Source organism: Castor canadensis, chromosome 14 (assembly GCF_047511655.1).
Source record: "Castor canadensis chromosome 14, mCasCan1.hap1v2, whole genome shotgun sequence".
Taxonomy (NCBI): Eukaryota; Metazoa; Chordata; class Mammalia; order Rodentia; family Castoridae; genus Castor; species Castor canadensis.
This window is the reverse complement of record NC_133399.1, coordinates 95,476,354-95,503,437: the sequence shown is the minus strand read 5'-3', so window position 1 is coordinate 95,503,437 and position 27,084 is coordinate 95,476,354. Positions and strand designations below refer to the sequence as shown.

The following is a 27,084-nucleotide window of genomic DNA, read 5'->3' as shown; positions in this document are numbered from 1 at the left end:
CAATCTGGGGTTTTTTTTGGCCTCATTCTCATTGTCTGTTAAATGGGGCTAGTAATGGTAGTTAGCTTACAGAGTTGTTGTGAGAATTATAAATGATGAGAGCACATCATTATGCACAGTGGCTGCCATGTGTTAAATACTCAATAAACATTAGCTAACATGATTAATCTCTTACTACTGTAGATCTGAAATGCATGGGGTGAGTATCCTTTCAGGTAGAGAGCAAAATTTAAACTAGATTCTCTTAGCAGCTTTTGAAAAATACCCTGATCCTGTCTTGGTTTGTAAAAAGTGCGTGACTACAGGAGATTGTAAAAGCAAGTTTATTTCCAGCAGAGAAGATCATTTTCTGGCATTTTTATTTGGAGCTATCTGCTAAACCACTTCCACTGAATTTTCTGCATTCATCTTTGACAGAACTTTGACACCAGGGTGGTAATTACCCACTTTTTTGTTGAGACCGTAGTGACCATCAGAAAGTGTTCTGAATTGTGTCTTAATCTTACCTAGGGATAGCCTCTCCTTCAGACCTCCTCAAAATGAGCAGGGGAGGGAGATATTATCTCTTGTAGCTTGACAAGCCAGAACTAAATTATCTTTAATAAGATCTTTCTCTGTTTTTGTTCTTTTCTTTTATGTACAGATGCACAAAGCAGGGTCATCAGAAGCCTGTCGATTCAAAAGATGATAACATTGAAAAACACTGCCCAGTGACAGTGAATCCTTGGCACATGAAGAAAGCTTTTAAAGTCATGAACGAGTTAAGAAGGTATCATCACAGTAATGTATATATTCTTTCTCCTTCATTTTTCAGTTGTATGTAGAGAATATAACCACCCCCCAATGTTGCTTTGTTTGAAACAGGGAATATGAAAGTCTTTTTCTGCAAGTTGTTTGAAGGAAGAGAGTACATAATTTATTGAAGTATAGGTGGTATACTTGACTCCTGTGTCCAATATGGTGGCCCCTGGCCACATGTAGCTAGTTTGAATCGAGATATCCTATGATTCAGTGCAAAAAACAAGGAAATGTGTTTTATTAATAAGTCTTTAAAATATTGCTTTCATTTTAAAATGATAATATACTGGATATTTGATATTCAGTAGAATATGTTACTGAAGTTAATTTTGTCTCCTTACCACTTTAATATGATTACTAGAAAATTGCTACTTGCATTGTATTTCCATTGGATAGCAGTGGTAGCAGAATTTACTGTAACAGAGAACATGGAAAGCAACTTTTAGAGGAAAATGTAACTCTTTTTTGGTAGTGGTGGTAGTTGCTGTTCTTTTAGGAAATAGTGACTGGTTGTTGCTAAGGTAATTATATGTGGTGTGTGTGTATATATATATATGTGTGTATATATATATACACACACACCACATATACGATATATATCTATATATATGAGAAAGAGAGAAAGAACGCGTGTGCAAGAGAGCGAGCAAGCGAGCTAGCTATCACAGTGTGCTGGGCATGGTTGTGCATGCTTGTAATCATAGCACTGCTATTAAAAGCTGATTGGTTAATTAAAAGACTAGTATATTTACTAGCTGTCTGTTTTGTTTCCTTGGCACTTTATGAAAGGTTTATTTTTCCTCAACATTCCTGTTATGAAAGTACTATGCTGTGTGACTAAGTGTGACTAAGAAGGGAGTGGCTAAGACTTTTCCCTTTGCTTGTATTCTAGGTCTTCCTAAAAGCCTGCTCATTAGATCCGTGTGTTTCTAGTCAATGAGTAGTTACCTGCTAGGTACTGGAGGTACAGTGACAGGCAGAACCAGATATGATTGCCGCTCTTACAGGACTCATGGTTGACTGCAGGAAGCAGACATTAATCAGAATGACAGGAATAGTTACTGAAGCTTGTAGTGATAGTAAGGAAGGCTTCCTGATTCACAGAGGTGGGTCACAGTGGCCAGGGAAGGATTCCCGAGAAGACAGAAATAATTATGCTGAGATCTGAATTAAAATAAGGGTTAAGGGGATGGAGTCAGGATGGTAGAAGGGAGGCTAGCGTGTTCCAGACTTAGGGAATGGCAGAGCTCAAGTCTTCTGGTGGGAAAGAGTGGCGTCAGTGGAGGCATGAAGGGGTCACAAGAAACGTAGATGGCCAGGAGGTCAGGGTGAGAGTGGAGGGTGTGGGGATGGACTGGGGCAGCAGCCTCAGGGCCTGACATTTTAGTCTCTGATCTGGTGTGGCCTTGAGGAAAGCCATTGGAAAGTTTTAAGCAGGACAGTGCATGATCAGTTGAGTATTTGAAGAGACCACCCTGGTTGCAGGATGAGGAATGGATTGGAGATGGATAAGAGAAAGTTAAATTGAGTGCTGGATTGTTGGATTTGCTTCCTAGTAAGGCTCTGACAGCATTTTCAAAATGTGGGTTTTCATTTGCTCTTTGGGAGAATATGTATATCAGGTCTGCTGGTGCTGTTTCAGGCTTCTTTTTTTTCTTTTTTCTTTTTAAGCCAGGGTCTTACTACATGGCCCAGCCTGTTCTCTAACTCACCCTCCTCCTGCCTCCACCTCCTGAGTGCTGGGATTACAGATTGTAACACTATGTCCACCGTTTCAGTTTTTTAATTTTGTTGTGACAGTTACTAGAATGTAAAATGCAGTGTTTACTAAGTGGGACTGAAAGAAAAGTGAGACAAATAAGTCTGGTTATTTTAAGATTGGCATCTTTTTTTTTTTTTTTTTTTGATGGGGCTAGGATTTGAACTCAAGACTTCACTCTTGCTTGGCAGGCGCTCTCTTACTTGAACCACACCTCCAGTCCAGTATTGGCATATTTAATGCCCCCTTTTTCCCTATTCAAAAAGTCTACAAAGACTGATATTTAACATGATGACTTGCTTCCCCCACCCCTGCTTCTGTGGGATCCATATCCTTGACTTTCCCATCTCCTGTGGTCTCTTCTCGACCCTGACATGACTCACTAAACCACAGGACGCATTACCTACTGTTCCTTTCCCTGAGGCGAATGACCAGGTTTTGGGACAAACTTTCTGGCCTTGGACCAATTGCTTTACTTGGTTTTTTTTGTTGTTGTTGTTTGTTTTGTGGGATGGGGTTTGAACTTAGGACTTATTGCTTGCAAAGTAGTTGCTCTACCACTTGAGCCATACCTCAGTCCCTTTTGCTCTGGTTATTTTAGAGATGGGTATCTTATGAAGTATTTGCCTAGGCTGGCCTCAAATCACTGTTCTCCCAATCTCAGCCTCCCAAAGTAGCTAGGATTATAGACATGAGCCACAAGTGCCTGGCCAATTGCTTTACTTCTTTAAGCCCTGACTATAAAATGAGGAGAGGGGGAAAGGATGGTGCCTTAACATTCATTGCGCTCTGAATCTCAGTCTGTGAGATTTTTTTCCCCCTGTTTATTTGCAAGTCTTGGTGTGGAGATGGAGGTATCTTTGCTTCGTCCTAGGATTATTTTGCTCTGGCATTCATTTACCTATCTGTCCCATTTTGAGTGTGGACTAGGTGACTGTGAAATAGTATCTTTTTGTTTTTTGTGTTGCACCTTTTCAGGAGCTAATGTCACGAGACTAGCAGTTGATGTGCATTTTCAGAATAAAGAATGACTTGAGTTGGACAGTAGGCTGCTGGTCTGTAATTGGGGTTGTTGTGACTTCAGTAGCCAGTAGTGTCTTAAAAATGGACTGTCTTTGGGGTTCATCAGAACCTTTTTTTTGTTCAATGTCATTCTCTTCTCTTTTTATCCTTTGTAGCTAGTTTGTGTAATCCTTAACCCCCTCCCCCCAAAAAAGCAAAAAAAACTTTGAGAAGCCTATTCTTTGTACATCAGAAAGTCACTGATTATTTCCTGTCCTTACATCAACTTCCTGTTGCCAGGAAAGGGTAGTGGAGAGCGGTTTCCTGACTTGGGGGAAGGAAGAACTTTGCTTTTCTCCACAGTCTGCTCTGGGCTCTTAACTTTACAGTGGTGAAGTCACAGCTGTGCAGGAGAACCTTTTTTGTTTTTGTGAACTTTTGCTGAGGGAAGCAAAATTTGAGAAGTTAAAATCACTTGTAATTGTCATTGGTGTAAGGTGTGGTTGTGGAAATAGGGTTAGGACAGGAGTTTTGTAAAGTTGAGTTAAAATTCTTTTATAGAAAAGGAAGACAACATTTTATTGTTTTCTTAAACTAATCTTTTTAAAAGACAAGAAGCACTGGAACATACAAACTTGGGTCTATATTTCAGCCCAATACGAGCTGGAACAATTTAAGAAATACTTAGTTTAAAAATCCTGCAGTGGCCAGGTGCAGGTGACCCAGGTCTGTAATCCTAGCTACTTGGGAGGCTGAGACAGGGAAGATTGCAGTTTGAGGACAGCTGGGCAAATAGTTCATGAAACCCCATATTCAAAATAGCGAGAGGAAAATGGACTAGAGGTGTGGCTCAAATGGTGGAGCTCCTTGCTTTGCAAACTGGAAGCCCTGAGTTCAAACCCCACTCCCATCAAACAAACAAACAAACAAAACAACCTGCAATGACTTCTGAGTAATATGCTCACTAAGAATCTGAAAATCTGGGCCTCCTTGAAATCAGCTCACTTGCTTAAAAGTCTGTATAGGATCCAAAAACAGTATTAGACTTTCCTGGTGTCCTTGGACTTCTAGTGAGCTATGGAAAAATCAGAGAGGAAGTGGAGCAGGGATTATGTGCCAACTGTTGGTGCCAAAAGTGGGATCACAAGAGTGTTCACATGGCCCACCAAGGTGGAGCATTGGGGCTGGTGGGTGTGCATAGGACTCTCACAGGGCTCTGGAGTGGGAATACCTTTCTTTCCTGGTGTGACTGACGGCACAAGCTGGTTTGGGATCAGCCTAACCTGGCTGATAACATGAATTAAGTGTGCATGCTGGGGAGTATGTAGAAAAGGTTAGGAAGCAAGAGGCCACAGTATGGCAGGCAGAACTGTGTGGTAAATTTGGTCTTGAACTTGAAATCTTGTGGGCAGTGGGACCCTCGAAGGTTGTGAGAAAAGGTAGGAGCACAGTAAGACTAGGGACATGGAGGAGCTAGACGAGATCTTTAGTTCAGCAGCATCGCTGGCAGGAAATTTAGCTTTTCACTTTCCCAAGCATGGATGGAGAGCTTTTCAAAACACAGTGTTGTCAAAAATCAAACCAGGGTGTATGGGGCAGGGGGGTCAAAAAAGCAGGCCACATCCGTCTCATATATACAGATTTTATTGAGAAAATTAGATTACCAGGGTTGTTTTTTTTTTTGTTGTTTTTTTTTTTTTGATAGTACCGGGAGTTTGAACTCAGCACCTCGTGCTCGCAAGGCAGGTGCTCTACCACTTGAGCTATTCTGCCAGCTAGCACTTTTTGCTTTTAGTTGTTTTTCAGATAAATTTTTGTCTGGGTCAGCTTTGGGCCTTGATTCTGCTACCTCCACCTTTCAAACTCTGGGATTTTAGGCATGAACCCCCTTGCTGGGCTTGTGCGTTTTTTTTGTTTTTTTTTTTTCTTTTTGGCAGTGCTGAGGCTTGGACTCAAGGTCTCGTGCTTGTTAGGCAGGCGCTCTGCCACTTGAGCCACTCTGTTAGCTGGGCTTGTTATTTTAGATTGTGGTCTCACTAACATTTTTGCCCAAGCCTGAAACAGTGATCTCCTATTTCCACCTCCTAAGTAGTTGGGATTATAGATGTGAGCCACCAAACCCGGTCCTATATTACCAGCTTTTGAGATGACCAAAAGAGGAACTGTCAGAAAGTAGCATTTTTGCCTTTAAAATAAATTAGAAAAATAAAACTTTTCTAGGATATAAGACTGTGCTTGAGCTTTGAAGTTTTCCTTAGTGGGGAGGGGGGCAACCTATTAGTTTTATTTAGAAGGAATATAATTTTGGTTCACAAGTTATATTTAGGAGTTAAGAGTGTTGTCTAAGGTTAAATCATAATTCACCTTTATTCAAATGTTCACCTGTATGTCTAACATAATCCCTAAATATTTAGCTGTTCAGTTATAACAGTAGTTGTTACATTTCAGAAGATAGTTAAACGAGAACTTGAAGCTCTCTTAAAGAAATGATTATTGTTCTCCCCCTCTAGGATTTCATATATCATGAACTCAGCTCACTACTAGGATTAGATTATCTGATTGGTGGGGTTTTTTTTTTTCCTTTGTTTTCCCTGTCACACTAGGGTTTGAATTTAGGGCCTCATGCTTGCTAGGCAGGCACTCATACTTCTTGAGCTACTCTGCCAGCCCAGATTAGATTATCTGTTGTGCATCTGAAAATTTGAGTTGTGACTATTCTTTGGTTGTTGATACAGCCAAAGTGACATCAGGTTGTCGCTTAAATGGCGAACTTGTGGGAGTGTGCCATTTTCTCCATAGCTTTATATCACTGTTTTTAGAGGGGAATTAGATGGGGTGTGATTTTTAAATTGTTCTAATTTTTTATAGTAAAAGTAATAGTAAAGTTTATTAGAAAAGGAATACACTTTCAGTAGATTGAAAGCGGGTCACCTCTAGAGTGAGAACAACCTTTTTTTTAAATAGTAGAACATCAGGTTCTTTTGTTTTCATGTACCAAAATGGAACAGAAGACATTCCTTAAAGGACAGAGCAGATGGGAAAGAGCTCTCAAATCAAGCAGACTTATTTATTTAAGAGAGATTAAGAGACATTTTGATACCCGCGGTCTGAAATTAACCAGCAGCATTCTGTAGTGTCTTAAGCACTGGCATTTTTTTTTTAAGTGGTGTTTTTTTGAGTTGGTGAAAGAATGTACAGCCTTCTCTTCCTCCCTCTGTGCTAGAGCCCTACTAGCACTGAGTTACTGTGCTGTCTCAGGGTTTGCCTCCCGTATTCCGAGAGTCAGGAAATCTTACTCTGCCCTTTCCTTTTAGATTATTATAGTTGAGTGTCTACTCATGATTTATTTCACCAAGTTTTTGAAAACAAACGTGATGAGGAAGCTTCCTTTGTATAGAGTCTATACAGCCAGGCTCCCCCCCCAACACATTCAGAACTCACTTTCTGAAAGCCTCAGCTTCCTCGCTCTCTTCTGCCCTTTTTTCCCCCACCATATTTTTCTGGTCTCTGATGTTTTCTTTCACTGTATTTGTGAATGAGTTGTCTTTTCCGCCCAGATGTGACCAGGTGTTCTTGCACGTTTCTGGGTATAGAGATGATGTCAGTACCACATTTTCCTTCCCAGTGTCTTCTGGTGGCTCCACCTTGTTTTTTACTTCCATTCTACAGTCTTGATTCTGTGATAGAGTTCCTATTTTGGGACCCTTCATACTGTAAAACACTTTCTAAAGCATTGATTGTGGTAGATTTTCCAGTCACTTTCCAAGTTGACTGTCACCTCTTGAGCTTTGTGTTTCAAAATCTCAGCAGGTGTTAAGCTCCTGAGGTGGCTGTGCTGGTTTTCAAGACTCTTAGCGTGGAGGGGAGTCTTACTGAAATCAGCACCTCAGCTCTTCCCTGTGCTTACCTGCCTCAGGAATTCACAGATGCCACTCTCCATCATTATTTTAGGGAGAAAAACAAGGAAGATGGTGCTAACACGATTGATATTTTAGACAGAATGTATCTACCTCATCTGTTAAATGACATTGTCAGTTACAGGAAATTTGGTTAAATATGTCTTAATTTAAGTCAACAGTCAGGAAGTCTTTTGCCTTGAAACAGCTGTTCTCCTTACCTACCCCCTTTGGTGCCTCGTGGCTAACACTTGTGTGATCAAGGGGTCAGGTTATAAAAAGCAGCTCTACACCTGCCCCCTCTGCTTCCTGACCAGTTTTAAGTTCCTTGGCTTCTGGCCTGTGTCCTTGCATTTAATTCTGTGCTCTGGTTTCTTTGTTCTAACATCTGGTACTGTTCCTGTGTGTGGGGGTGGTGTTTCCCTGTGGGCTCTGACTGGCCACTCATCCCATCACCCTGGCACCTCAGCTGTCACTCTGCTTCTGCTCCGTGGGCCAGGGAGTGTCTCCAGATTTTCCCTAGCACCCAAGGAAGAAAGGGATAAAGATGCTGTGTAATTTCCCTGCCACCTCCACTTTCAGTCATAAGTAAATTCTTTTCATGTGACAAGTAATTATTTTTGATATCTCATTTGGTATATTTTACTTTAAGAAGTATGCCCTGTGTATTTTAGACACAGTGATAGGTTTTTCCATTCTTATGAATTCAGACATTTTATATCAGAGTCAAAAGGCAGCTTGTCATTTGCAGCCATGTTTCACTATTTCAAAGTGATTTTTTTCCTCAAGAAGGACCAATTTTCCAGAGATTGTTTCATTTAGGAGATGGAATACCTTTCTTCTTTTCTCTGTGCCATTAGAGTTTTACATAAACTCTGATTCCCATACTTCTCCTTTTAGATTTGAACGTCAAAGCCACATCCTTTCTGAAGCTTTCCCATAGTTTGGGCTCAGCTTTTCCCATGTGTTTCCTAAAACCCCACACTTTCCCAATGCTACAGTCATAGGTTCATTCTGTAATCCTGTTTCCTTGTGTGTTTCCCCACTCACCTGCAAACTCCTTGCTGTTTTTTGTGGTAAGCTGACTTAGTGCTTGGCTCCTAGTTGGTACTTCCTGGATTTTTGATGAATGAATAAGTGTAATTTTTGCTAAATAATAACTTCATTATTTTGAAGTCCTTTTCTTTCTATAGTCCATTCCTTCTTTAAATAATGGAAACATAAGCACATAGATTCACCATGGAAGACTCTGGGTATGGGCCACTAAAATTAGTTTATCTTATTATTTATTTGTGGTACTGGGGCTTGAACTCAGGGTCTTAGTTGCTAGGCAGGTGCTCTAACACTTGAGCCACTCTGCCAGCCTTTTTTGTGTTGGGTATTTTCGAGATGGTGGTCTCTTGCACTATTTGCCTGGGCTGGTCTTGAACCTTGATCCTTCTGATCTCGGCCTCCCAAGTAACTAAGATTACAAGTGTGAGCCATCAGCGCCTGGCTAGTTTAGACTTTAACTCCTAGCCCTCTGCTCTGTATCCCCAAATCATTCAGCTTCGTGTAAGAGTGCACATTTGGAAAGAGGCAAGGAGCAGACTCGTGTACAAACACTGATTATATTCAATGGTCCACTCAGTGACATATACTGACAAAACGATTAGTCAGGCCTCTTGTATTTGAAGGCCATTTTAAAATAATGTTATTACTGGAAACAGAGATAAAAAAATCAAACACTAAAACTGAGTATGCACTTGGTTTGTAACGTGGGCCTTAGACTCCCTATGACCTAACCCACGGTGTGCCTGCATGATATTTTGGCAATGTTTTAGCCTTATTAGTTCACTAACATCAACTAATAAGCCTGTAAGGCCAGGCTAATTATGTAATAGCCAGCAGGTGTTAGGCTAGACAGTTCAGATCAACAAGTAATTGTAATTGAAGCCGAATATAATTGTGTGATTCTTTTTTTTTAAGGTATTCAAGTATAATTCTACTTAAGATCAATCTGGAAACTAGAGCAGCAGGAAGGATGAAAGACATGAGGAAAATAGGCATAAAGATGCATTTGAATCATGTTTGAATTGTATCTAGATGTGTTGTTCACCCCAGGAAAACCTGCATGTCCTCATTTGAGAGGCTGTGACTGTGCCGACCCTTTCACTCTTCCTCTCCTTCACTCATACCCTTCTTTCTCCCCCCACCCTTGGCTTGGTCCTCAGTTCCCCATTGTACTTGGCTGCTTTTGGTTTCATGCAACACACATACAGTTCTTTCTGTTTAGGATATTCTCTCTCTGTCTTGTGTGATTTCTTTGTATCTCTCTGTCTTTTGCTTATAAATTATTTTTTCAGATAAGGTCTTAGGGTTTTGCCTGGGGCCTTCCACAAACCATGATCCTCCTGCCTATGACTCGCAGTAGCTGGGATGACAGGTGCATGCCACCAGTGTGCTCAAGTTATTGATTGAGATGGATTGTCACTAACTTTGTGCGTGGATTGTCCTCAAACTGCAATCCTAAAAATGTCCGTCTCCCAAGTAGCTGGGATTGCAGGTGTGAGCCACCATGCCCAGCCTCCCAAAGTATCTTTACTGTGGTGCTTCCTATTTAACTGGCATGGCCCGTTCTTTCTGCTAGTCCTCTTAGGGGCAGAATGGTCTTGAAGTGATTTGTTGGATGTGTGTATATTTGATTTTTATACTCTATAGGTATAGTACTAGAAGCCCACTAAAGTTGGGCATTTTAATCACCTACATATAGAATTTTTTAAAAAGTTTCTAGTATATAAAGAAATAAATCATGGTATTACTTGTTTTAAGCTTTAGCAGATCTTTAAACTACCTAGCTTTAGGTGGTTTTGTGTTGTGGTTAAAGGGTCTGGAGTTAGATGGTGTGGATTTGTATCTTGATATAGAAACCCATGGGGACTTTAGGCAGGTTGTTCTTTCCTCACCTCTCCTCCCTTCTCCTCTCCCCTTCTCTCCTCTCCTACCCCCCTCTCTCCTCTCCCCCTCTCTCCTCTCCCCCTCTCTCCTCTTCCCCTCTCTCCTCTCCCCCTCCCTCTCTCCTCTCCTTCCTCCCCTCCCTCCCCTCTCTCTTTCTTCATCTCCTCTCCTCTTTCTGTGCTGGGTCCAGAACCCAAGGCCTCACACATGATGGACAAATGCTCTTTAACCTTGGCTTCCTTATGTTGATTTTGGGAATCAGTATAATACTGACTGAGATGCCATGTGCAGGTAAAGGTCTCCCCTGAGCATTGCCAGTTCTTCTCATTCGGGTGACCCTGTGGAATTCATGGAATGCTGAGTGGTTTTTTATTCTCTGTGCTGATGGTAGACATCAGTTCTTCACCTGATCTGGAAGAGTTCGAAATCAGTGACATTGTGCCTTCTTTTATGGCTCTAATACAGGACATGCCGTAGGTCTCACCCAGCATTGTGATCCATTAGATCAGCACCACCCATGGGCCATACTTCAGTGTAAATGGCACAGCAAGCTGAACAGTAGTGAGGCTCTGGAGTGCAGTCATCTCCAAGGCTGGGGCATTCCTGTTTGTCCACATTTTTCTAGTCTAGAGGAACGAGAGATGCCAGTAGGCTTTCCAAAAAATTTCAGTGTGAACCCCACGGGAACAAGTTCGAAAGCAGTATGGCCAGTGGAAACCTCAAGGACTTGGTTAAGCTCATGCACAAAGGTTGCTTGTGAGCTGCTAGGAAATTAAAGAAGTAGTAGCCTATCCTTGTAGAACTATCCGAATACTTGAGGAGGGCTGAGTGTGGGCTATGTCCTTTGTACACAGACACATAAATTTAGCACTCAGTGTTTTGAGGTGTGGAAAGGATATTTTGAGTGTGCCACACCCGTTCTAGTCACTCGTGGTATGACTACAAGCAAGGCAGGTTTTGAGCTTTGGGACCTTTTAGCCTATTCTGGAATAAGTGTCAGCAATCTTTTTTTGTTAAAAAGACCTGTGACTTTCTTAATTGGCCAGAGAGACTAATCTAGCACTGTATATAGCATATGAAAAGTGCCCCCACATGTTTATAAGGGAATTTTAAAATTGTAGGTGTAATTATGATGACTGAATAATGGCTTGTTTGAAGGCAACAAAATGCTTTTTAATTTTGTCAGTGGTAACATATTTTGGCTTTAAGAAATAAGATATTTTGCATTGGTAAAACGCTCTAACCTCCGGATGCCCAGATGTCTTTAAGCAGCAGGTGTAATTGAATGTAATTTTACCTCACTTGATGACCCGGACTCATTTTGAGTATCTTTTTTATTTTTGAAGGGGATATTTGACTCACTTTAGTTTTTTTCTTTTTTTTTTTTTTTGTGCTTTATTTTTTCTTTAACTTAATGTTAGATTGCCATGTGCCACTGCTGCCAGCCCTGTTCCTGTTTAGGCTGCCTCTCCCTTTCTGGTCCGCTGATGGTTTCCTGCCTGGGACTTTCTTCAGGTGGAGAAACCAGTAACGAAAGATTTCTGTGTTAAACCGAGACAGGATTGTGAATAAGACCCAGGGCGTGCTGGGCCTTCATCACAACCGTTTTCTGAGTCCCTCATGCTGGGGGTTTGAAAGAATGTCAGGCTCTTAAGTTAGGCTCAGCTTCAGAAAGTGGGCTTTACGTAGGATGTTCCGTGCGTGTGTTATTGGAGCCATTCACATTTTCTTTGTTTTCTGAACAGTCAAAATTTGCTGTGTGATGTCACAATTGTGGCAGAAGACATGGAAATCTCTGCACACAGAGTGGTGCTGGCTGCCTGTAGTCCTTATTTTCACGCCATGTTTACAGGTATGAAATATGTTAATTCTGAGTATTTTGTAAATGTACGCAGATCTGAGCTTTTCTTTCCGTGTTTTCTTTTGTTACTAACATTTTACTCTTATGAAAAGACAAATCGTAATGGAAATGCCCGTGTTTTACTTCCATTTCCTACTTGTCTTCATTTTTCAGTAAATGTGCACATTTTTGTTTACATTTGTATTTACATATATTAATTCACTTTGCTTTCTTGCTATTTATAGTGACTTTGATACTTTATAATTTTGGCAAAAAAAAATGTTTTCTTTTTTCCAAATAATTTTTACATTTGCTTCATCCAGTGTTTACAGTGGACAAAAAGATGTTTATGTAATATCACTTATTTGGAAGTATGCAAAATAGGGTGGTTCTTGCATATGCTTAGATTTTACTTTGCAAGTATAGAAATCTATGTAGTATTCTTTTAATACTTTTGGAATGGGAAGACTTTATGCCTGTCACAGTTGATGAAGCCCTAACTTAATCTTTTTATATATATATATATCCTGCTTTATTGGTGGAGGATACTTTCCAAGACCCCTCAGTGGATGCCTGAGATTGTAGGTAGTACCAAAGCCTTGTTTTTCCCTATACATACATATATACCTATAAAGTTTGATTTCTAAATTATACACAGTAAGAGAGTGACAGCAGTAACTAATAGTAAAAATAGAGTAATAAAAACAACATGCTGTAATAAAATTGCCAGCATCATTAGTTTTGTGCCTTGGGGCCATTATTAAATAAAATAGGATTACCTGAACATAAGCTCTTCAGTGCCTTACTAGTCGATGTGATAATCCTGACAGGTACTAGTGATTGATGGGCAGCATACACAGAGTGGATATGCTGAATAAAGAGATGATTCACCTTCAGGTGGGACAGGCCAGCATGGCACGGGATTCCTTCATACTGCTCAGATCAGTGTTCAATTTATGAGTTGCTTATTTCTGGAACTTCTCATTTAATATTTTTAGACTGTGGTTGACTATGGATAACTAAAACTGCAAAAAGTACAGCCTCTGATAAGAGTTACTGTGCAAAGAAATGAAGTTATCTGTTCCATCAGTGAGTTTATAATCTTAGTGTATAGATAAACCAAATACAAAGACAGATATAGTTATATAAAAAACATACAAAGTTTTAGAGATTGTTAAGCATTTCCTATGCCTACCGTATTTCTTGATAGGTCAAGGAATATAAAAGCAACGTTAATGTGCCTCCTGCCCTGATCACTTAATGTGTATTTGTGGAGATGAGATGTGCATACTTCAAACAGATGATCTCAGTGATGTGGGTGGTGGGGCTGTGATGGGCAGCTTTGAGATAAGGGGTCTGACATTTCCTGATGGCTTAGAGAATTTACTCGATGAAGATGGGTGCAGAAGGCCATGTGGAGAGAGTGGACTTAGGAAAATTTCCTGCGTGACTTAGGAGTAGAGAAGAGACCGAGGCCTCACTTCTCAGCCTTTTGCAGGTTAGCTGTTCTTGAGCAGCATTAAATAGTCAGGAATGGTAGAAGGATAACAGAAGGGTGGTGAGCCAAATTGGGGAAGCAATTTAGGAGGGTGCGGTCAGCTGAGGCTAATCTGAACAGTCCATGAAGTGAAACTAGTCTGATTTTTATGTATTGGGTTCACTTCAGCCTTTGGTTTACATCTTATTTATCACCCTGGATACTTTGCTAGGGAGGCTTTGTAGGTGTGTAAGAAGATTCGATCTGGAATGTGTCAGCCTAAAAATGTTCTAGTCAAGTGCTGTCTCCACAGGTGAAGCAGCTACTGCCACTTTTTTGTCAGAGCTCTAGGATTTTGGGAAACTCACTTGAATATTCTGTGCTTTATTTTTCCCATCTGGAAAATAGGAATGACAGTGTCACCCAGAGTCTTTTGTAAAGTCTAAGTGAGATCACATGTGCACTTTTTAGCATTTTTTTTTTTGTGGTGTAGAGAAAATGCTCAATTAATGTTGTCATTATTGTCATGGCCATCATTGTTTGTGCTCCAAGTTCCCAGATTTCATTGTATTCTAAAGAAAAGGAGATTAGAAAACCTTAGGCTACACATCTAAAAATTATTTTTGTGTTGTCTTAAAAATGTGCAAAGTGAGGGGTTTCCTTGTGACAGCTTCATAAATGCATATTGTGTGGTTTGATCGGGGTCACTTCCCCATACTCTCTCATGCCCCTTCCTCTTATCCTCTCTGTCTTTTTTACTAGTCTTTTCTACTTTCTTAGACTCTGTTTTATTTTCCACAGTGCAACACGAATATAGTTTTTTTTTTTTTTTTTTTTTTTGGTACCAGGGCTTGAACTCAGGGCCTACACTTTGAGCCATGCCACCAGCCTTTTTTTGTTAAGGGCTTTTTTGAGATAGTGTCTCTAGAACTATTTGCCCAGGCTGGTTTTGAACCTCGAGCCTCCTGATCTCTGCCTCTTGAGTAGGTAGGATTACAGGCGTGTAACTTAGACCTACAAGCCAGCTGTAGTGCTGTGTGTCTATAGTTCTAGCTCCTTGGGAGGCTGAAACCTGTCTTGAAAACACTTTTTCAAAAAAGAAAAAAAAAAAAACAAAACTTAGATCTACAAGATCGAGGTTAGTCTCCTTTCCTCTCAAAAGACTTTGGGGGACATAGGAGTTTCAAACTCCCTGCCATCCAGAGAGATGGAATAGAAGAGGTTATTATGTCTTAGCCTTCTTTTCATTTGCTTTGTAATCTAAACTGCATTTCAGTTTCCCTCTTTATGATCTAATGGTTCTGTACTCTGTGTTTTGGTTGACATGGCCGTTTTGAGTACGTGAACTTGCCTGATGGAGGGAATGAAGCCTTGAAGGCATTTTGAGTTTATAAGTATTGTCAATTAGCTAGTAGTTCTTGCTGTTCACTGTGTTTCTGCCTGACAGCAAACCTTCTGTACTTGATCAGATTTTAGATTGCTGTGTGCTAAGATAAATGCAAAATAGGAACATTATGTTATTTTCTACCACATCTAAAATGTGAGTATGTATATTATTTAGATTAAACTTATGCTTCTTCAGCAATAGGTGCTGTTAACCTTTCTGACAATCTTTGTGCCCCTCCCTACTTTTGAATCTATTATTTAGTTAGGAATTTAGTAAAGATGAGGGAAAAACGATACAGATTTGTACTCATTTAATCAAGTCTGCTGAAATGTGAAAAAGTGAATCATGTAGCCCAGGCTGGCCTCAAACTCACTCTGTAGACCAGGCTAGTCTCAAACTTGTGATCCTTCTGACTCAGCTTCCCCAGTGCTGGGATTACAGTCATGCATCACTATACCTGCATATCCGTTATTTCTTTATCTGTTTTTCATAGTCTGGAACTTTGTGTTAGACTTTATTGTAAAAACAAAGCAAAACAGTAAAATCACCAAGGATACCCTTGGGTGATTCCATTCCTGTCTCTTGCTCAGTGACTGTTTTTTTCTGTGACAGCCTACTAGGAAATAGAGAATCTGCAGTTGTTCTTTTTTTCTTGTTTCCCCCTCCCCCCCCTTTTTTCTCAGACAGACCGGCTGCAAAATCTCAATTCCCCTGCCTCAGCCTCCTGACAGGTGTATGCTACTATTCCCTGCTTTGTCCTTTATTTTTAATCTTCCATAAACATGTAGGAGAATTTTTCATTCAAATTATATCACCTAAAAAAGAATTCCATTACTCATTGTAGTTCCAAGTACTTGTGTAGATGAAGGAGGTGAAAAGTAATTCCATGATGTAGTCACAGGTTTTGCTTTGTGAAAATATGGGCCTATTTAGAGCAAGGACAGGTGGATAACTGTTACTTGAGAAAGAACATATTGAATTGGTTTCTTGTGTTTTTAGATTACTTGTTACAAATGTGGTATTTATTTATTATTTTTTATGGTGCTGGGGATTGAACCCAAGGCTTGGAACATGCTAAGTAAGCGATCTGCCACTTGTTCTTTGCCCTCAGACCTTTTGTTTTTCAGAGGGTCTCACCACCTTGGCTTGGGCTGACCTTGAGCTTTCAGTCCTCCTTCCTCTGCCTCCTGAGTAGCTTGATTTTCAGGTATGCACTGTGAGATGCCCTGCACAAATGTACTTAAAAGGTTGTGTGTTTACCAGATATATTTAAGTTTATTTGATGCTATAGACTAAAATTATTGAAATCTAGTGAGACATACCAAATTTTTATTTCTGCTTTTTTTCTATTTGCTTTTCGGTGACTTCTTTTGTCATTTGAATATGATTCAGCAAGATAAACTAGACTAGGAAAAGATGGTTATGATTTGAATGATTATGAAGTACAGTTTTCAAAGTTGTATGCATAGTTATGTTTGTCTAAGATGCTCTCATTCATGAAGAAATATTTATGGGCATCTTACTGTTTGCTAGATGATGTCCTCCTAGGCTTTGAGGATTGTGAAGATGCACAAAATAGACAAGTCCTGTTCTTGTGAGTCTAGTTGGGAAGAGGAAGGAAGGCTAGAAAGTCAGTAAACTCATGCAGAAGAGAGAGCTCTGACATGGATGGCTGCTGTGAAGAGAATTACATAGGATGTTGTGCATAAAGAACATAAGTCAGAGTGCCTGAGGCTGCATGTCATAGAAAATGCCACTCAGACTGGTTTAAATTGTAAGAAAGGAGCTGGGCACCAGGCACAGTTGCCTCTGCAGCTTGAGGATTTCACCAGGAATCTGCTTCCTTCTGTTTCTCCCTTCCTCCTCTCGACAACCTCAATAAGAGTAGTATCCTCAAGCTGGTTCTCCTAGTAAATGCAAGGTGTCTACCAAGTGGATCCATGCTCTTGAGGAAGCAGGAAGACCCTTTTGCTCTCTCATTTAGGACACAGAAAACCTTTCCCAGAAGTCACCCAAATCAGATTAAAACTGGTGGGTGAGCACAGTTAGTCGTAGAACTACGGAGTTACGTGCTATGGCCACAACAGAGTGGATGGTGGGGGCTTCTGGGTCACCTTGAAGACTGAAATTGCCCGAGTGTCAGTAGCTTCTTCATAGCCCAAGACTAAGAACCGATGGGCAGTAAAGTTAGAGTAGAAGACCAGAAATTATTTATTAAATAATTTCTTACAGTCTCATTATAGTCAAACTTTCTGCATTATATAATGAATAATATATTCTGTATTATATTTTTATATTTTCATATTTTTTTACTAGCAAATAATAATGGAAATCAGAATCATAGAATAATTTTCATGCAATGGATCTTAGGGTTTTTCCTCTCAAGTCTTTTCATGTTTCACTTCTCCCATTCAGAATGGATAAATGAAGTTACTAGTTGGTGTAGGGCCTCAGGAGACTTGGTTAAAGGTCCTTGAGATGGAAATGTTTTTAGCCATATCTATGTCTTAAACTTTTATAATTGGGAGGACTTCATTTCTTTTCTTAAATAAGAGAGATGATACAATATTTGCTAATGGAAGTTAATGGATCAGCCTTGAATGTAGAATGGGTGTTCAGTAAATGTGGATCGAAATCCTTCATAACTAGAATACAAGACAAATGTGTTAGGTTAATGGCACTTGTTTGACTTTTTATTCATTGTAGCAATATTTATTGGGTTACTCTATTTTAAGCTGTGGGTTAGAGCTAAGAAAGACTTATTCTCACTCTCTAGAAGCTGAAGAACTTAGGTGCAGAGAACCAGGCAGAGCAGATTTACATGAGGAGCCTAACTGTGTCCAGTGTGGGCCACTGACAGACTTCCTGGAGAGGTTCAGGTAGAAGTTAGCCTTGGGAATGGGGTGGGGAGACCAAGAGGACAAAGTTCAGCAAGGGCGTCAAGGTAAGAAACTGTTTGGTCTGTGTGGAAAACTACAAACCATTTATTAATAGATTGTCAGTTTGGAAGTGGGAGGGAGGGAATAGATAATGAATCAGAGGCTGGGTCTGGAAGGGGCTGTATTCTTGGATTGGGAGCGGGGGGAGGATCTTGAGTACCATGGTCAGATTTGTGAAGTTAACACTGGAGGCAGGAAAAGAATTAGGGGTGACTATAATGGTATTGGCACAGTGACAGAGGGATGGAGAAGAGGAGGGAGGATTGATCAGAGGTCTATCCAGGGTTTGTTCATTCTGTAGGTTTTGGTGAACCATGGGACTGGTGGGTAAGGAAGAGGAGAGAGTCAAGGATGACTGTCACTCAGGTATTGAGCCTAGGTGTCTGGATATTCTAATATTGCTTCTGAGTTATTTTATATAGCTTCCAAGTTAAAAAGTGAAAGCATATAAACAAAAGACTGAACTGTTGAGAGACTTTCCTGTACAAATGGTGCAGTATCCTTAGGTAGCTTTTAAAAATGCATTATCAAGCAGAAACCTCACAAAGCTACACTGTTTGAAGATTTCCTCTAAATATAGCAGAGGGCAGTAACTAAGAGACTAGAGTTAGCTATAAATAGCTTTTACAATTCCTGTCAGTATGTGCTTTGATTTATTATAGTCATTAGAATTTATCTATTGATTTGATTGATCTCTTAAAGCAGTCAGTGGTAAGCTTTTAGTTTTTTGTTATTTTTGCAAATATGAAAAAAAGGAAAACATTTTAAAAGCAATATGTAATTGAGGTTGAATTTGTTGGAAGCAGATGAATTTCCTGGGGAAGCAATTAGTCTTAAAAATGACACATTAAGAAAATATGGGAATTAGCAAAGTGCATCTTGTGGCATTACCTTAAAAACCTTAACAGCGAAAACTGCTTGGTAGAGCCACCTATGTAACTTAAAGCTAAGTCATGCTTGGGTCTAAGAACTAGATACATGGCCTTGGCCTTGCAGGGTTTTCTACATCACAGTGTCCCTGAAGAGGAATTAGGTATGTGACCTTTGTCTAAAGTCCAAATGGGAATTACCAGACTGTCTTAACAAAAGAGCCCTCAGATTATGCAACCCATTGAGAAAGGGAAAGATAGAGGAAGGTGCCATATATCAAGATGAAATTTCTCCATACTCCTCCACTCTTTTTTTTTTTTTTTCCATTTGCTGTAACAACAGATCCAAAATCCAGTCCCCCTTTCTTCCTGTTAAATATTCACATTTACCTCCTTCTCATTCCTGCATCCATCCCTTGTAGTACAGATGGTTGTTCCCCCCTCGGAAGTAGCAGGGTAGCTTTGAGAAGAACAGCTTCTTTCTGAGATCTTGTCAGGTAATCTCTAGGGAAGCGTGCAGTTAAATGTACATCACTATTATTATTGCTTCCTCCCCAGAGTTTTTGTTTGCTAAAGAATTTTGTGTAATTACAGATTCCCATAGGCTTTTCTTATCATTTATGGTCACTGACAGTGCACTGTATCTGAAAAAGAAATGAGCTTTCAAGAAATCTTGAGACCATTGTGTTAGTTTTTGGCAAGAGATGCTGGAGTCAGGTGAAGGTGGTGGGCATCATTTTCATGCCTTTTATCTTTAAAACCTAGTGAATTTAGAACCAAGCCTCCTTCAGAGGGTGTTCTGTGGCACACAACATTATTCTTTGCTCTTTTAATTATTAGTTGAGGTTTTTACCTCCACCATGCAATAGCTTGTGTCTCCTTATATAGGTCATTTTATGTTGTCTGCACATAGGTACTCAAGCCTGCTTTCTGTTCTCCCCAAGACCCTTTAGTTTAGGGACCATCCATTCTGTTTTTTGCTTCTCTTTCTTCTTTCTCCTTAGAAGGAGGTCTTGTCTCACTTATCCAGCGACAATGCAAAATGGTGCCTGGTTTTAATAAGTACTGTTATGGAAATGACTTCAGGATGAAGTTACTGCAGACGACAAGCAGGAGCTGAACTTGGGCTCAATTTGCAATAAGCCTTTGCCATTGACTAACTTAAGCATCTTAGGCAACTTGCTTTCTCATTGTTTACTGCTTGAGGGTTGTGACCTCCTGCTGAGGGCCCAGCCTTTGAGTTTGGAGTAGGCCTTGCGGGCCTCTGGCAGGCATCTGTGTGCTTGTTGAATGAATGATGCTAACCAAGTGAGTCCTCCGCAGCAGGTGCTCATCGCCATTAGCCAAAGGTGATAACATCATTACTCTTCTAGGCATAAGTAGAAATCCATAAAGAAAACTCTGCTCAGACACATAGCTACTGATGCTACAGTATAGGTGTTATAGTTCACGCATCTGGACATGTGAACCGTTACTGCTCTGATGTGATCTTCAGGTACAAGTGGGTAATGAAAGTGCATTTTATGGTTTGCTCAGGTAAGCTTTTGGAAGAGGTGGGGGAATGTTTTAGGTCTGTAAAAAGTGGCTGATGATGTCTACCCAGTAGGGTGAGTGGCAAGAGGATGGCTCAGTCTGTTCTGATGTAGACCTAAATTGTATTTCTACAGCAGCGTTTTCCTACAATGTCACTTTACTCCTTTGTGTTTTAGGTGAGATGAGTGAGAGCCGAGCAAAGAGAGTCCGAATCAAAGAGGTGGACGGCTGGACGCTGAGGATGCTAATTGATTATGTTTACACTGCTGAAATTCAGGTTACAGAAGAAAACGTGCAGGTAAGAGCGAACACTTCACACCATCTAGTTCCCTCTTTATGCCCTGCAGGTTTTCAAATCCAAAAAGCGTGCCCACACAGTATACATTTTCTATGAAAATAATAGGATTCATTGTTGAAATTATGCTTGTAAGGGAAATTTGGAATGATTGCATCCTTTTGATAATGATTGTGACTTCAGTGTCTCTATTTCTTCAAGATCTGAGATACAGATTCTTTCCTTCTCACAACAGCACTGTCATGTTCATTTATAACCGCTCCTTGGTGCTGCCCACAAATTTTCTTTATTCTTTTGAAGGGTAAAGTCTATAAAGGATATTTTTTGACTGCCAACAGTCTTTACCTTTTGTGCTATTTTAGTATCCTCTTTAAGTAATTCTGAAGTTTAGCTAAAATTTGATATTGCATCTTGTCTTCTTGTCTATAAAGAACAAACGTTTTATATAAATTACATAAATGTTTAATACAGATGAATGTGGAATACAAAGTGAAAGTCCCTTCCTGAAACTGCCATTCTCTTTGAGTCTACTCCAGTTGCTCCCACACATGGACCTACTCTTCTTCCCCAGACGGTAGCTTCTGTTGTCTGTTTGGGATGATGCTTTCATCTCATTTCCAGTATGTTCATTTTCACACACATGAATGCACACAGACATGCACACACATGTACGTGTGCACAAACACACACTTTATATGGTAAGTAAGTTTATTCTATACCTGGTGTTTTACACTTTGCTGTTTTTCATTGAACAGAGTATCTTGGAGGTGTTTTCATATCAATATGCGTAAGTTTAGCTCATTCTTTTGTGTGATATCCCATATGGGAATTAGCATGTCTGATTTTTCACCTTTATAACAATGCTGCAATGAATGGATGTTTTAATATTTGCAACCCAGTACTTCACAGGGTAGGTTCCTCAAGATGAAATTGGTTGATCAAAGAATACACACATATTTTATTTTATCTTTTTTGGTACTGGGGTTTGAACTCAAGGCCTCATGCTTGCTAGGCAGGTTCTCTCTTGTTGAGCCACTCCACCAGCTCTTTAAATTTTTTGATAGTGATGTTAAATTGCCATGTAAATGCTTGTATTTATTACAGTCCTTTCAACGGGACTTGGGGTTGGGAATTTAGCTCAGTGGAAGTGTGCTTGCCTGGCAAGTGCAAGGCCCTGAGTTTAGTTCCCTGAAAAGAAAAGAAAAGAAAACAAGGCAATTCAACAGGGACACCGTTTTGAGGGCAAGAGAAAGGCTTAGAACTAAATTCTTAAGAAGTAATTTCTAAATTCAACTTTCAGAAATAGGACGTTATGGATTTAATCTTTTATGTCTTTTAACTAGTTGAAATATGCCACATAGTGTTTGAATGTAGAGACTGAAGTCTTTGTGTTTTAACTTTCAAAGACATGCCATCAATTGTTAAATACGAAATGTTGGCCAGAGTAGTAATGCCTCCTGGTGATCTTTTCCAGCTGGTCTCATTACACTTTACTTAAGAAGTCTTGTTTATGAGGTAGAACATTTGAAGAACCCTGTTGGTGTTGGAGTTGTATATAAAAGGGTATAGATCATATTCTAAATGTTATCTTTCGGTGTGGAAGAATGTGTTGTGTGTATGTCATTAAGTACCAGCATGTCATCTCATCTGTACTTTTCTGTACACTTAAACTAGTTGCAGGATTCTGGGGCATTGTTTTCCACAAAAATGTACCTTGTTTTCTTTTGTTTCTACTTTTTGTTAACTTTAGTGCATGGGCCTCATTGTCCTCTAGTATGTCTACCATTCTCAAATGAATTACTGATTTCCATTCACACAATGGGCCTCATGGGGAAATTGCTACAGATGATTTAGGCCTCAGAAACTACGCTGTGAGCTCAGCTTGACCGTTGTTTGTGGTAGTACTTAGAGTGGGAACAGAGGCCTATTAGGAATTCGAACACCTCTCATATTTCTTTTGAGAACTGTCACATTCTAGTTCTGAAATATTAGGCACAGCCTTTCAGAAAACTTCTTGCCATGACAAATTGCCTTTTTCTGTACATTGCCAGCTCCTACAGAAGTACATTCTAAGAGTTTCACTTGCAGATGTGTTAGATTCTTAACATTTGTTTAGGTTGCTTTTTTTTTTTTTTTTTTTTCTTGGACAGGAGGAATGCCTCTTCAGCATGAGGATATCCTGGTACATAAAGTCTTATTTTGTAGTTCATTGCAGTACTTGTTTTGGAAAAGGGAGTTTGGGGGAAAAAAAAAACTGATGAAAATAAGCTGCCCTTTTCTATAGCAAGTATTTTTCAGTGAACTATAAAATAAGATTTTACATATCAAACAACTGTTTCCTCTGTTTGGTGTATTTTTTGCGTGTCAGTTCTTTGTTAAGTATTTTTTTGTGCCATGATGTTCAATTTAAGAAAAGGAGCAGTGAGGTAGAGATGTCTAGTTTTCTTTCTAATGCTAAGCTCAAGTTTTAATGGCCACCATTGACATTGGCACGGTCCTGAGTATATAAGCCTTCGGAGTGCTAGCAGTGGGGACAGAACTTTCTGTACTCAAATGTTGTTGTTGGTTAGTTTTCTCATTAAACCTAGAAAACTGTTGCCAGGTGACCTCCCTTTGTAAGCTTCTGGTTTGGTTATGAGGGTCAGCATTGGCGTAGCAAGTGTCTTTGGGATTCTGAGCTTCCATGTAGACTAAGGCAGTTGACCCAATAGGACTGACCTGCTTCTCCTGCTCCCAGTGTGGGTTTCCTTCCACCATCCCACGCGATCCCTTTACTGCACAAACGTAAGCAGTGGAGTAGCTGCTTGAGGTGAAGGTTGTTAAGTTTGAGTCAGAATGAGGGAATGAATAATGGCCAATTAACTCCAAAGAAGGAGTGATTGTTACTGCATTGCAGAAGCAGTAGGGCTATTTCAGGTTTCCCTCATATTTGGGGAGAGGGAGGTGTTGCTATTGGGTTTTTGGTTAGATTTTTAAAAACTGTCTTTGAGTTTGGGTATTTGGTTTTATTTATGGCAAAGTTGGAGGATAATTTGAGCTCAAGGAGTTTACAGTGATTCTGTTTTTAAAGTCAGAGTAAAGGAAAGCATGTATTTTACCATGACCATGTTTTTATTTGTTTTGGTGGCACTGAGGTTTGAGCTCAGGGCCTCGTGCTTGCTAGGCAGGTGCTCTACCATTTGAGCCACGCCCCAGCCCTTTTTTGTTTTAGCTATTTTTCCGATACGGTCTTGTGTTTTTTGCCTGGGTCAGCCTCAGACTGACCTCCTACCTAGCTAGGGTTATAGGTATGCACCACCATCCTAGCTTATTTGTTGAGATGGGGGGGGGTCCTTTACTTTTTGCCCAAGTTGGCCTCTAACTGATCTTCATCTCCCGAGAACCTGGGATTGCAGGAATGTACCACCACATCCAGACCGTGACCATCCTTTTTTTTGTTTGTTTGCTGGCAGCACTGGGCTTTGAACTCAGGGCTTTGTGCTTGCTAGGCAGGTGCTCTACCACTTGAGCCACACCCCAGCCCTCATGATTGTGCTTTAGTTACTCGGCTTCTTTGTTTTGTTGTTGAGTAAATTAGAATTTAACTTGTGCCTAGAGTTTCCAAGAAAATCTTATAAATATTATAAATCTGGGGAATAGAGAAAATAAAGGTTGCTATAAAGTGGGCTTTTAGATTTCTGGGGTCATGGACACCTTTGAGAATCTGATGAAAAACTGTGGACCCTTGTTTGAGAAAAGAGACATGAGCGTATGTACGCTGAGTTTTGCATACCTTCAGAGAATTTGCATAGCTGTTGCAAGAATGCTTGCCAAAGCCAGGTGCCAGTGGCTCACACCTATAATCCTGTGCACTTGGGAGGCTGAGATAGGGAGGATCATGGTTCAGGGACAGCCTGGACAAATAGTTCCAAGACCCCATCCCCAAAATAGCCAGAGCAAAATGGACTAAAAAGGGCTTTCTTTATCAAATTATTTATTTATTTTTGTTTTTTTCAGACAATAGTCTCACTGTGTAGCCCAGGCTGGCCTCAAACTCATGATCCTCTTGCCTTAACCTACAGAGTGCTGGGATTGCAGGTATGCCCCACCATACTTGGTCAATACTTAGCTTTACAAAGCACAGTTGTTTTTGGGAGGTGGGGAGTAGTGAGGTTTGAACTTAGGGCCTTGTACTTGCTAGTCAGGTGGTCTGCCACTTGAGCCATAGCTAGCCCTAATACTTGGCTTTAGATATAAAAAAGCAAACATTTATATGTGTGTATGAATATGTGTTAAAACAGAATTTACAAATGAGTGTGTTTCCCATTATGTCCTAGCCTGAACAGGAAATTACATATATATTATATACACACACACACATATATACACACACACACACACTCACACACACACACACACAAACATGTATATCTATGGTTAAAGAATTTGTTTAATGTCATGCAGGAGGTATTAAGTTGTTAACTCGTAACACAAGGATATTTTATAAATTAAAAAAGCATCAGTACATTTATGATAGTAAAGTTTCATTATCCAAAAATTATTTAAGGTATGTGTTAAAATTTTTCAAGAATCTTGACAGAGCTAGGTGCTGGTGGCTCACACCTGTAATCCTGGCTATTTGTGAGGCAGAGATCAAGAGGATTGTGGTTTGAGGCCAGCCCAAGCAAATGGTTGAGAGGGCTGGTGGAGTGGCTCAAGTAGTGGAGTGCCTGCCTAGCAAGTACTGCCACCCTGCCCTGCACATAAAAAGAATCTGAAGCATCTTGAATTTTTTAAAGCATTTACTTCATTGCTTAGTTTGTAGTTTTGTTACACATATTTTGACTTCTCAGCTTTTGGGTATTTGTTTTGGCTTGCTAAAAGTGGGTAAGAGGTTTTCACTTGCTGTAAGTGTGAAAATAAAAGATATTAATAAACAGTGCCAATATAAGTAAATGCTCTAATCCCAGAATTAATATTAGTGTTCATTAGAAGGTTTTGTCTGTAGTGGAACTTTTATAATCTCAAAGGATTTAAGAAACATCTGATAATTTTGAGGGAATGAGTTTTAAACAGTTATGAAACACAAATTGCATAAATAGAAGTTATTTGAGATGAAAATATCTCTTTACAGATGAAACAGAATTTAAATGAAATTTTCAAGAGCTATTTAAAATCAATTATTGTTAATAAACACCCTGAATACTTAGCAGAATCTCAGTACAGAAGGAAATTGGACATGGTGACATAGTATGTCCATTTTATTGGTGTAGCGCAGTTTTTTTTTTTTTTTTGTGATACTCTGTTTTGGTGAACTCTGGGCCTCATGCTTGCTAGGCAGGTGCTCTCTACTACTTGAGCCACTTCACCAGCCCTGTTTTTGTGTTGCATATTTTCGAGATAGGGTCTCTCAAACTATTTTCCCAGGCTGACTTTGAACCACAGTCCTCCTGATCTCTGCCTCCCAAGTACCTAGGATTACAGGGTGAGCCACTGGCACCTGGCTAGTGCAGGTTGTTTTTGAAGTGCTGGAAGTACGTTGCTTGTGGTGCTGCTAAAAGGGGCATGGTGGGGCTTACATGGTGCTACTCTTGTCGGCTTCATGTTCAAAAAAGTTTGATTAAGTTGGGCTAACCAATAAAAGGCCATTAAAGTGGAGAGATCATCAAAAAGAATTCATGTATACCCTAGACACGTTAAATGCACAAGTGTGTATTGATGTTTTGTTCTAAAACTAAGTGTGGTCAGCTGATTGGAGACCTACATGTTCTTTCTTGCACAAGCCCCACTGTAATCATGCATCAACTTTAATTTTCTAGTTTGTTTTTAAGCGTAGCAAGAACTGAGACATTTTAAAAGAAATTCCAGTGCAAAGACTTCTTTGAATTGTACAATTTCTCTTTCATTCCTCCCACATCTAATTTGATAAATCTTTTTTTTTTTTTGCAGTTACATAGATCAAGTCACTCTAAACCAGTTAACAAATTTTTTTGGAAACCGTTCACATTCACATTTCATTGGGTTACATATATTTAGTTAAACTGTAATCTCTGTAACAAGTACAATTGTCGTAAATGTGGGAGCAAATCCAACATATATGAGCTCGAGGAGGAATGGGCAAGCATGCATCTGGGAGCACTTAGCTGAAGGAAGAGCTGGTTAATCAATGAGTAGACTAAGTGGAGGCTGCTAAGAGTGCTTCTCCTGTGTATATTTGTATATTTTGTACATAAGTATTGAACTGAAACTCCCATGAGATGGAGATTTGTTTTAAAAGTGGACATTGAAGGCACCCTGTTTACAGCTTTCATGTTGGAGTTTATTTGGGAAGACACTTGGTCAGGGCTAGGCAGAGTCAAGTGAGCTTGAGATT

General features: G+C 39.9%; 1 protein-coding gene across 3 annotated transcripts in view; it reads left to right on the top strand.

Annotated features, from left to right (window-relative positions):
• Klhl2 (kelch like family member 2) overlaps window positions 1-27,084 on the top strand; it is a 96,846-nt gene that overhangs the window by 12,469 nt on the left and 57,293 nt on the right. For all 3 annotated transcript variants that reach the window (XM_074055042.1, XM_074055041.1, XM_074055040.1), the window contains 3 exons: window positions 644-769; window positions 12,138-12,244; window positions 20,614-20,735. In XM_074055042.1, the coding sequence (XP_073911143.1) occupies window positions 644-769; window positions 12,138-12,244; window positions 20,614-20,735 (355 nt within the window). The remainder of the gene's footprint in view (window positions 1-643; window positions 770-12,137; window positions 12,245-20,613; window positions 20,736-27,084) is intronic.